Here is a 12058-nt window from a genome sequence, read left to right on the forward strand (position 1 = left end):
TTCAAGACAGTTTGTATAAATGAAAACTGATTTGTAGTGGAATAATTTCCAGCAAACTCTTTCCCTGGTGGTATATCAGACTTATGTGATGCAATGGGACTTTTGTATTCATGTGCAATGTTACAGAAGTATCTGTTTCTGGCCTATGCATTTACACCATTTCAGCAATGAGATGTTGAATGTCTTAGTGTTTAAAAAGAACAACAAAAGACAGTAATGCCTTCTGTTGTTCATGTAATGCTCTTTACAACCTTTTTCACTGTATGGATAGTGTATGTTAAGCTGTAAATATGCAGATTCTAGGAGCATAATCAAGAGCTTTATGCTAATGTCACATAAAGGGCTTTGCAGGGGTTTGTACCTGTGGTACAGTCTTTATTTTCAGATTGTCCASCAAACGTCTTTCTTAATCTATCACCATCTTTCCATTTCTTGTAGTTTAATAAAATCCAGTTTAATAAAAATTTTGGCTTGTTTTTCATTGAATGTTCTTTTCTACCACATGTGGTGGTGTTTCTGCATATTAAGAGCTGGGTTCTACTTGAATTATTTCTCTCTGCAGCTAAACAGTGATGAATGTAACATTGTGGAAGTCTTGCATCCAGTGGTGATTTAAATGTCATATGTTTCAACTGGAGATATAAAAGGCGTGAAAGAATACACTGTAGATCTTTTGAATAGTATTCTGTGTGCCAGGTCACATTATCCAGTGTTGTTTTTTGGAATACTGTCACATTGTGGGATTTTAGGTATCATTGACTGCAATACAATTCCCCCCCCCCCCCCCCAGTCTAGTGCTAACATAACACACCACTTACTGTAGTTTTGAGAGGAATTGGGAGTTTGGGAATTGAGAGTGCCTGCAACCCTGATCTAAGTTGTGAGGCTGTGTGCTTGCATGGCTGTACGTAGGTGTAGGTGTGTAACGAGCACACGCTGCTCTCAAGTTCTGGCTGATGTGGGTAACCTACTGCCCTTGAATCTCTGTAAATTGATGCTGGGAATCCCTCTCGTTTTGATCCATCATACAGATGTTTCTGTAAAATGGAGCATAGATGCTTAAGTAATTCTACAAAGAAATCTCTTGCATCTAATTCTGTATTGAAAATCCTTTAGAAAATATGTTAATCTTCTGAATTCTTCCATAAGAAACATGTTAGTATGATAGGAAAAATAGTTTAAACTAGTGCTAATAGGGAATTTGTTCATTTCGGAAGGAATGTGTGACTTGGTTTCTTCCCACTTACTTTTCTTTGACTTACTAGGGCTTGAAGAATTAACCTTTTTTTCTGGGAAAGGGAAATAAGATGGGTAGATGTAAGCTAGGATGAACAGAGCATGCAGTTCTATTAACATGAAGGAGTCTACTTTCAAGAGGCAACCAGAGGCCAGTCACAGCACAGTGACCTTTCTGAACTGGCGAGTTAACAGCATATTGGACAAAAAGCCTAGGAACCGGGAGACTCTAACTGTTCTACTGCTCTGTGCCATGGGCACCCTGGAGTTCTGGACATTTTGAAATCAGCAGGTAAGTGATGATCTTGGATCCACATTTCACTTGTTTTCTTGGGTTCCTTTCCTCAGATACTTAAAAATATTTTAATGGAACATTTGAATAAGAAAATAGGTGCAAGTGCAGAATGGCAGTATGATGCAGTATGTTTTCCTAAACGTAGATTAAATCTCCCACTATGTTATGTTACTTTCTGTAAAGTATTCCCTATCCCTGCTCATCCTGTAAGGAGCAGAAAGAGTGAATCTCTGTGATGGATGACAGTGTTGTGAGGTTCTTCTGTACTTGTAAATAGGCCATAAATTACGTTGCCTATTGGCTTCTAAATACTGGAAAGATAGTCATCTGTTGCAGAGTCCCATTAGCAACTTTTTTCAGCATGAAAAACGTTTTTATCTTTTCTGTGTGGGTGTGAATGTGCATTGTCTTTTTCTGGTGTTGAGGTACCTAGCATTGCATGTAAAAATGGAAGTAGACCTGCTTGAGTCATCCAGTGAAGACTTGCTTTTGCAATTCTGTTGCTGTGATAAGAGGTAATTATGTTTTACCTTTTGGTTCTTTTGGGTGTCAGTCATTTATATGCCTTTCTGTAAAAATGTTTCTCTAACATAAATAAGATTACATGTTCAGCACTATGTACTGTTCTGTGGTTCACATACAGATTCATTAGGAAGCTAAAAGCGGTCACTCCCTTGAGAGTTTCTTAAACTTTAACATTTTTCTGTTTATGCAATAAAGTTGGCAGGGATGAAGCAAAAAATATTGTGTCCTGCCATGATATGATGTAAAAAATTCATCTGAGAGCAGTGTTTTACCAGCAGCATGGCTCAAAGCACCACTTACTAAGATTGCCTTAAACTTTTATTTTAAGATAGTTTTCAGCTTTCTCTATTTGTGCCAATCTTTAATTGCTTCCAGTATAACTGCCATGTGAGCTGTTTGCAAATCCTGAAATCTTTAAGCCAAAGCAGTTTGTCTTTTCTGGGAATAAGAGTAGGAAAATTTATGCTTGTTGATATTAAAGCATTCTGGTAAGTTCTAGCATTTCCATGTTTAGGGCAGGGATTTGAAATTTGTTAGGGATGTGCCTTTTTTCCAACTGTAGTTACATTTAGCTAAACTGAATTAAATACATTACTGAAAACTTGCAAGAAGATGCTTGGTAGAGAGCTAGATCTTGGCATGTTGCTTCTGCTCTCGCCCTGGCACAGACTGCCTGTGTACCTTCTAGGCACCTCCCAGATTGTGCCTGTGTAGAGCCTGGTCCTTGAAGGCAGAAGCTCTTGCTATTTCCTCCATGCAGTGTGAGAGAGAGTTTCTGAATTTGGTAACTGAACCATATCACTAAAAATATTGAGCATAACTTGTTAGCTCAAGTGCTCAACAACTTTGTGAAAAACTATACATATATATGTTTTTTGCTGTTAAGACATGTTTGTGTTGTGTGATATAACAGAAATGTGGATTTTCCAGTTTTCTTTTAAACTGTTTAACTGTCTGAATTTCTGTCCATCTACCTATCTACCCTCCTACTTTCACAAAATCTTGTGTTCAGAAAGCCTTATGGTTGCAGAAATTGAAGATGGCAAAACTTAGACTATACAAACACCCTCCTCTTATTGCTATACATGTGCATTACTGTAGTCTTTATTAACATGATTACATACTATCTTTTTTTTTATCCCCACAGAACTCCCACRCACAGTGCACAAGATGGCCAGAGCTGTAGGTGGTGTGCTGGAAGAGTATGTATCAAGCTCCTGCTTCATTTGCTATAGATGTGGTGAGATCTTAAGTAGACAAAGCAGAGACTGTAAGACGGGAAAGAAAGGGTCTCATGAGCGAGTCATTTGCAGGTGACATAGAAGAGACAAGGACTGCACTTGCTTCTGCTTTATATGCAGTCAATAACTGAACATTTCCCTACCTTTGGGATGCCTGTCTATGTGTTTTTTTTTTTTCTTTGCTAAAAGAGCTGTCGGTTGGACATTTAGAGTAGCAAATAATCTGAAAAATCAGGTTCTCTCTATTCTCAGTTCTCTATTTGTGACAGCGTTCTCAATTGGGTGACTGTGAAAATCAACTTGTGAATTTGTGAGGCCCTCAAACCCGTAGCAATGAGTGCTATAAAAACATCTTGAGGAAATTAATAGTCGTCTTTGGAGTAGGGTTTGAATTGTATTCAATAAAAAGTTTGGCCTATACACTGAAACAAAAAGAAAGCTGCATACTGAGTACTGTGGATTAAGTGAATACTGCTCTTTTACATTGGAAGGTAGAATAAATAAATCAAAAGGAAACAGAAGGGGCACTAATCACACATTTTTTAATCCACAAATATGATAATGCATCATATACTTTGAGTGACCTGAACATTGCCAATATTTTAGCAATGTTATTACATACCAAGCCACAAGTACAAAAGTAAACAATGATTATACAGGATATGCAAATATGAGAAATACTTCAAAATATTTTCCTTCCTTAAGGCTACTCAGATTTATAAATAAAATGACAGATGTTTGGCTGTTTGTCTAAAATATCAGAATCTGAATAGATAGTTGCAACACAGAAAGAAAATCACGTACGCCGGATATCCCTTTCCTTTTGGATATCTTGAATGTTGATTCATGTCTTTTTTTTCTGACTTTAAAAAGAACTTACATATTTGTTTGCCACAAGTGAAACAAACACCCGAAATCTGACGTGTGCACTGCGACAGGTGTGTTGGATACAATAAATACTGTTCAAAAGCATCAATTGACAAGTACATGCTCTGGGGAAGAATGCAGCTAATGGTGCATGTAAATATGGCTCTGGCAAATGTCTAATTTGCAACCTTGAAAGGCAAATCTTAACAGACTTCTAACCCCAAATGTACATATATCAATACTGTGCTGTGCTGCAAAGGGATAGTCCACGTTCATTGCTACTAAATGTATGTTTTACAGTTTTATGAAAAATAGATGGGAAAATTGCAAACTGCCCTGGTAATGTCTGGTGCTGCCATTTTTGCTGTCTCCTRTGCTGCAAAATGTGTTCTCCTGGAACAGATAAAAATGCTTCTAGCCCAACCCCAGTGAATATGTGATCCGGATATGTGTACTCCCTACTATATAAAGGCAAGTGCAATAGTAAAAATTTGGATTGTTGTTGCAAGAGATGCACCATAGTTATTCCAGGTCAGGAAAGACAGATGAATAAGATTACAATTTTGAAAAGTTTCTCTACTACTGTAGTATTTAACAGAGTTTAAATGGGAAAATACAGTTTTCTGTTATCCTGAGGTAATGGGTGATCAACTCTGGAAGTTTTTCTTAGGCAGAAACAGCTTTCAAATACATTTTCTTTTCTTTGGCAGTTTTAAAGTATGTGTGTCTCTATAATGTATGTGATATGGCAAGTGTTACCTCCTGCCTTCAAGATTATCTGTTACCGGTGTGTCACCTAAAAGGAGATGCTACATGACACTGAAGTGTCAGTAGATTGAGGTAAGCCTGGAGGGTAAGACCTGGAGGGCAAGGAGAGGAAGGATTTCTGAATGTGATTTCTTTTCTTTGGCTCAGCCAGCATGTTTGATCCAGCTGCAAGATTTTGAAAGCTGCAAGCTGTAGTATCTGCTCTGCTCTGGTTCTCCATTTGTCTCCCTTAATTCTAGCAAAACTTTACAGAAACTACTATTTCTTTACAAAATGTTTTCAGTTTCAACACGGCAGTATATTTTGTTTATTTAAAAAAAAAAAAAAAGTCACTGAAAACATTCCAACCAGCTCTAGCTCGGGGCAATTTTAGTTCTGTCTCTAACTTTGATATCTTAGGGGAATTCTCTTAAATGGATACTTACTGCCATACTTCAGTGGAAATTTTGCATCCCAGAGGTTGTGCTATAAAAGCATTATCTCTAGTACTTTTAAGCACAGATTAATGTGTACAATATGAGTGTAATTTGCAAAATGACTCTAAAAATATCTTACCACAATAAGCTTATTCACCCTTCTCCCCAAACACAAAAAGCATCCCAAAGTTCAGTTCAGGCTTCTTTAAGTATTGCCTTAGTACTGGCATATCCTCAGTTTTCAGTTTGTTATCAAGGAGTTGTGCTCTTATTTGATGTGTTCTGATAATTTCAGAATACTTTGCAAAGTGGAGGACTTACAGACTGTGACGCTGAGCCACAGGAAAGTTATGATTTTTCAGAGACTATCTATGGGTTAGTAACAGAGCTGGAATTAGCTGCTGTTAAATACTAGATCATAGGGTCTTCTGTTCTACAAGTGCAGATTATTTAACGGGAATTTTCCCTCAGGTGTTATATTATAGAAAACTCTATGATATTTTAGGCAGTATCTCTTTTTACATTATTTCTGTTTGTTTGCATTCATCATTATTTTAAAGCATGTATGAGAATGTATAGGTTCTTTATGAAGCTCACTAGTGTTCTCTTAGGAAGGCTGTGGATAGACTACATTTAGATGGCACTGCAAAACTAGCAGATTGAGCTCCTTATTTGTCACAACTCTTGTGTTTTACTGTAAGCACAAGTTAACTATAATGAACGCATTACACCAAGAGTTTTCCCTAGGCTGAATATTATCTTTTGCAGACATGAGATGTAAATGTTGCTTGGTAGATCCACTGGTTTCTTAGTAGTACTCCTCTTCATAAGTACAATTTCAAAATCTTCACCAAGGATATTTTGCTCTGGCAGGCAAAACAGTAAAAGCATAAAGAACACCGTAACCTTCAGCCTAAACTCATGTGATATTACCAAATACACAAAACCTGAGAGTGGGGGAACCGATGTTGTACTACCTTACTTAGTTTTCTGGTTACCTTTGAGCTTGAACCACTGAGCTGCTTTTCAAAATTAAAATGGAAGCTTCTCTCTCTTGCTAGAAGGAATAAAACAAAAATTTCGAATAGGAATATTGCTTCTTAGAGCAGCTTTTTAATTTTTGTCATGCTTCTACTCAATTTGTATTATTTATTATCTACTATACTTAAATCACATGTAAAATCACATATAAAATCAGAGGTGCATTCTTGTATTGATTCCTGAAGAGCAAACTTAATCCATTATAGCTCTACTTTGTCTTCAGCCTTTTCAATTATTGTGGAAATAATAATAACATACACACCAAGGGCAGCGTAGAGTAAATTCTGTGCATTGCTTTCTTGCCTTTTCCCATCTATTTTCACACAGCCATGTGTTTGAGTTTAGTTTCTTTTCACATACTAAACTTCCAACACAAAGCTAATAAGATTATGATGAGTAGCAATCTGTTTCTGAAAAATGTAGACCAGCAGCCTTGTTCACTCCACTCCTTGCAAAAACTGAATTGTCTGTGAACAAAACATTAAAATTGATAGCTTTCTGATTTAAGTTTTCCACCTCATCATGAGCCAAGTGAGCACGTTCTGGCTCCTGCTGGAGACTGTAGTAAGAGAATGATAAGAAGGAAGTTCACGTGCTCACCACAGCTCATGAAAGGTGGCCAGTTCTGGATAGAAGTTTTTGGTTGGTTTCTTTTTTAAGTGAAGTTTCAAAGGACTTTCTCATCAAGTAGTTTGTTGATACCATCACAAATCTTTTTGAGGTATGGCCGACAATCCCCATCAAGGCTGTACAGGGCAGTTAGAAATTCCACATCTGCAAAATGATTGAAGACATGGTTGATACGCCCATGGGATCTTGGTGTCAGGTGTCGATCTACTAGTTCATGCACAAGGTCTTTGCATTCATTCAGAAGTTCTGCAAGAACATTTCTGTCAAAAGTGTATTCTACCTCATAGAAACTGACAATTGTCATGGCAGTTTGGTTCAGCTTCTTCCTGAACTTGTCTACAATTTCCAGCTCTTCTTGGTTGAACTGATTATTTCGATAGAGGATCCCAATTTTTATTGCCACTTTAATCAGGTCCTTCATAATTTTATGAGCTTCTTTTTTGTTTCTTGTGTGTTCCTTTGTTACTTTGTATAGCTCATCAAAGATTTCACTGCTTGTGTCATCAATTAGCATGTTAGCCATGGTTTTGGTTGCCATTTTACTCAGGATCTTTTTCTGGGCTTGCAGTGCAAGATTCTTGGAACTGAAACAATCAGGACCTGTTTCAGGATAGCAGAAAAGAGGGAAAATGTTAATTTTACTTTGAGTAATTTTCACAATCAGTTACGAAAAGTAGTACAGGCTAGCTAGTTATGTGCTTCACTGAGGCCTAGGATCAATACATATAGTCAATATTACAATAATGGGAATATTTCCAACACTATTTCCAGGTGTCCTCAGGGTCTCAGACATCAGCATTTCAGGTCTTCTTCTTGTCAGTGAGATTTTTTGTTTTGTTTTGTTTACAAATTAAGAGTAGAATATTCTGAGGGGAAAAATCAATGACAGTTCTTTGCTAGTCTCTTAATTTTGAAGTTTAAAATCAAAGCTTTCTTGGCAGAGAGATCTGAGATGTGCTCAAAAAGGTAAATAAGCTGTCAGATGAGCAAGATGAAATACTGACAAATAAATATAAGACCTGAAAGAATTACACTTCTGGTCATTGGGAGTCACTGTTGTTCCGCAGTTAGACTAAGCAGCATCATATAAGGGCTGACAGAGCAAATCCATAAATGTGGATTTATTTTGCTTTAATCTCTAATAACTATACCTATTTTTTTTTTAAACCAATTTGTAAAATTCTAGAATCTGATTTTGGTGGAACATTGGTGCTTTAGTGTATGTGATTCCTGCCAAAAGAAATTACCCAAGCTACTTGCTGTACGTTCATCAAATAAACATGATTTTTTTGCATTTTGTTTTATTCATCCGTGTAAGTTTCACTCAAAATAGTACGTAAGCATGCAGTTAATTTTGGGCATGTGGCTACTCCTGCTGAACCTTATTCAATGAGGTCCTGTAGTTACTAGTAGGGATTAATTTGAGCTTCCTCTGTTCTTCACATTAACACTGTTTTTTAACTGACCCTGTGTGGACAAACTAAAGAAAACAAAGATTTCATATGAAATAATCGTCCAGTTTAATACTACAATAACAAAGTGTCTGTTGGCTCCAGGGGCATTTTATCACTGTAGCAAAACACTGATGAGCATTGTTTTGGTATGAGGCTCCTTCCTCATGTTCTCCTCACGTCTTGTCTAGTTATTTGCTCATGCTGCAGAGCTGCGCAAGTGCAGCAACAGCGATTGGGAGTCTTTCTGTGCCAGTCGTGAGACCCTGGCCTGCGTTGCGGGAGACCAGAATCTTTGCTGATGCGAGTGGGGAATGGAGGCAATACTGCTTCAGCTGCTTCATCAGCTGCGGGGGAATAAAGACACAGAGATTAAAACAAAACAAAAAAACAAAAAAAACCTTTCCAGTGCTGATTTGATTTTGGAGCATGAGTAGGATTTAGGTTGGTTAAGTGAGCTCATGAGGCCCTTTCCAGCCTTTAGCACATGAATGCTTATGTGAGATAATCATGCTGTAATTCTGTTGTGCAGCTGTGATTTGTGAGTGTTTGTGGTAGAGACCGATCTGTGGCCTCACTCACACTGCAGTGGTTTAACCACAGACTCTCCTCTCAGTGGTCCCTTACATTGTCCCATGAGGCAAAAGTGATGTTGGGTGCCAGTGCTCGCTTCAAATAAATCACATTGTGAATTAAGTCTTCTGTTTAAATGAGATTTTTCAAGTTAGTGAAAATACCACATTAAAGTTGTCACCTTTCCTTGTGTTCTACAGCTGTACTACTGAGCAAAATGAAAGAGTAACATTTAATTTTAACTGAACCACCACCTGGAAAAAATAATTCAATGTGTTTAAAAGAATTGCCTGTCATTTGGAGGGAAAATTGTGGGCCTGATCTGCTGACTGAAGGAAATAGAAAAACTATGATTTAATCTAGAAATGATAAAACCAGGATGAAAGCTTCTTTCACTTTGCAGTACATGGGTATATAAATAGTATCCATGATGAATAATGATGTGTATTGACACAGTAGAATGGAAGATTCATATTAGTGTCTGTTTCTGTAGTATTTGCTACCAGTCAAGTGGATGCAATTGTATTTGTTCTGATCAAAACCTGAAAATAATTGCAATAGATTTTTAGAATATTAATTTTACTAATACCCATGATAACTTAGTCTCCATCTTCAGTAGGTGACAGTCTGAATGGCTCCCTCCATGCTTAGCTCTCCAGGACAGAGGGTGCTTTGCCAGAACCATTGCGGGTCTGTGGCTTGAAGCGAGGCTGAAGTACCGGCATACAGAAATAGGTAGCAAGTGAAGTATCACACCCCCCACTGCTCACGGTGAGTCCGTGGAGGCCGTTATACCAGGGCACCTGTGGAAGAGCCAGTAGCACAACTACCAGKATCTTCAAAGATGGCTTTCCTCCCCAGTGACACTTCCAGGTTTGGTACCTTGATCCCATGACAAGATAGCTTTCTATGAAAGGCCACAGAGAATCAGGTTTAGTTTACCTGAATGTTAAAGATGGAGCATTTTCCATGCCAAGTCCAAACTCTGATATCTGCTATCCAATGGCATCAGACTGAACTCCTACTCACCTTTCTAAAAAATTAAGCTGATATATTGGAGATGCTAAAATTGTCTCTAGAAGCTGTAGTGCCCTTCCCTCTATGATTCCCTCTAGCAAGCCCTAATGCTGTATCCTCCTGCTCTCTCTGTCTTGCTCTCCTCTGTTCAAACCAAGAACCAGTTTCATGCCTTGTATCCCTGCCATAACCCCCTCCTCCACTTTGTCTCTAAATCATGTCTCACTGCTGAATCTCTAGCATCTAAGCGCACTTGTGTTCAGAGCYCTCAGAAACCAGGCAGACCCAAAGACTTGTGCATACTCCTTTCTCCCGTCTCCTTCCCCCATTTGTGCAGCCCTGTGAATTGTAACATCTTTGATAGCCAGTAAGTAGTTTCATCACTGTGACTGCCAAGCACCAAATGCCAGCTAGTCACCCTGATCTCTCTGCCAATCAACTGCACCAAACAGACAAAGTCCCAGTGAGAAAGGGCTGTGCTTCATGGTGATGCAGGGCAAGTTTGTGCACCTGTAGCATACTGTGGTGCTCTATATTAAAAACAGATGTTGCAACTTGCTGCCTGTCTCTCCACCACATCAAGAAAAAGCTGAGATGATCAGGAAGGATGACAACTGGTGCATCACATCTGAACTAGCAGGAGGCTGCCCAGCCATTGAGATTGGTGCTCTGTAGAGGCCGAGCCTTTGACCTCTACCTACCCCAGTGCTTGTTTGGGCTGTCAGACAACATGCACATGTCGAGAAGGTAGGTATTGGGCATCGGTTCTAGCATGGCCTAAACAGTGGGGTGGGTGCTGTCCGCAACAGGCCATACTCAACTTTCCTTAAATTCTGGGCATGTATGGTTTTAGAGCAGTGTAACCTGGAAGAAGGGAGAGACTGGATTGTTTGGATTCCTGCCTCCGAAATCAAACGGTTCTTGGAAAGCAAGGTGATGCCTTGCTTTTCAAAGATTGCAAGTAGCCATGTGATTAAATTCAGGCTTTCATGAGGACTRCAGGTTTACTTTAGAAGCCTTTTCTTGCTGCAACACAATGCTCTACACAAAACATAACTTTGCCTCCTACATATGACAAATCTATTTTCTGCTTTCTTTCACATAACAAATCAGAAATAACATTATAGATGCTATTAGCTTTGAGGAACATTACACCAAAAAAAAAAAAAAAGGAAAGAAAAAAGCCCTGAGCATACTGCTTTGCTAGGTAATGATTAGCTTCCATTAGGAATTCTGGCATCTTAGTTTTTACTAAAATAGGGGCTGGTTCTGTCTTCATATTTGCTCGCTTGCTCTCTCTTGCTCTCTAAATCATCTAATGATTTGTATATCATAAAAGCTATTCAAAAAGTCCCATGATCTTCCATCCTTCAAAAGTGTAATTCTTCAGACCTGTATTTCTGCAGCTGCCATATCTGAAAACTGGAGCCTGGCCAGCTGTGGGTGAGGTGACCTGGGGTGGCCTCCTGCATCTGGGCAAAATAGGAACCTGGGGGTGCCACAGGCAGGATGCTGCACCACCTCTCCATGAGTGGAAGCCCAGCTTTTGGTACACGGTGCTAAAAATGGGACAGATGTCTCACTTCCAAATAACAGAAATGCTTAATAATAGAAGTGTGGAAAAGGTTTTGCAACTCAAGAGAGTGGATATAGGAGTTTTTCAGACTGTAATGCAAGAGCATCTGTAATATTCTCAATATTTTGATTCCAGATGGCTGTACAGTGTACAAAATGGTTAGAACTAAATGCTCAGCAATACTACTTCCCTGTAGATATCCATTCACCTGTTATATATACAACACACAAAGCAGAAACAGTATATGTTCCCACTGCTATGTACAGGAGAGAGCATGGTTGACTATTACTGTAAACAATTACCTGGACATGGAAACAAACACCCTGAGCACAGAGTCCATTTCACTCGCAATTAGCCTTAATAAAGTTTTGCAGCCAAGGATATTTTCTGCCTTGGCAAATGGCTGGAAGACATGTTGAAGT

The 12058-nt window shown here is 38.6% G+C and overlaps 1 protein-coding gene across 1 annotated transcript in view; it reads right to left on the reverse strand.

Moving 5' to 3' along the window:
• Window positions 1-6783: 6783 nt before the first annotated feature.
• TNFAIP8L3 (TNF alpha induced protein 8 like 3) overlaps window positions 6784-12058 on the reverse strand; it is a 46300-nt gene continuing 41025 nt past the window's right edge. Inside the window, exon 2 of the mRNA XM_026060530.1 lies at window positions 6784-7619. Within this exon, the coding sequence (XP_025916315.1) occupies window positions 7057-7619 (563 nt within the window). The 3' untranslated portion in view covers window positions 6784-7056. The remainder of the gene's footprint in view (window positions 7620-12058) is intronic.

Source organism: Apteryx rowi, unplaced genomic scaffold (genome assembly GCF_003343035.1).
Source record: "Apteryx rowi isolate R43461 unplaced genomic scaffold, aptRow1 scaffold_17, whole genome shotgun sequence".
NCBI lineage: Eukaryota > Metazoa > Chordata > Aves > Apterygiformes > Apterygidae > Apteryx > Apteryx rowi.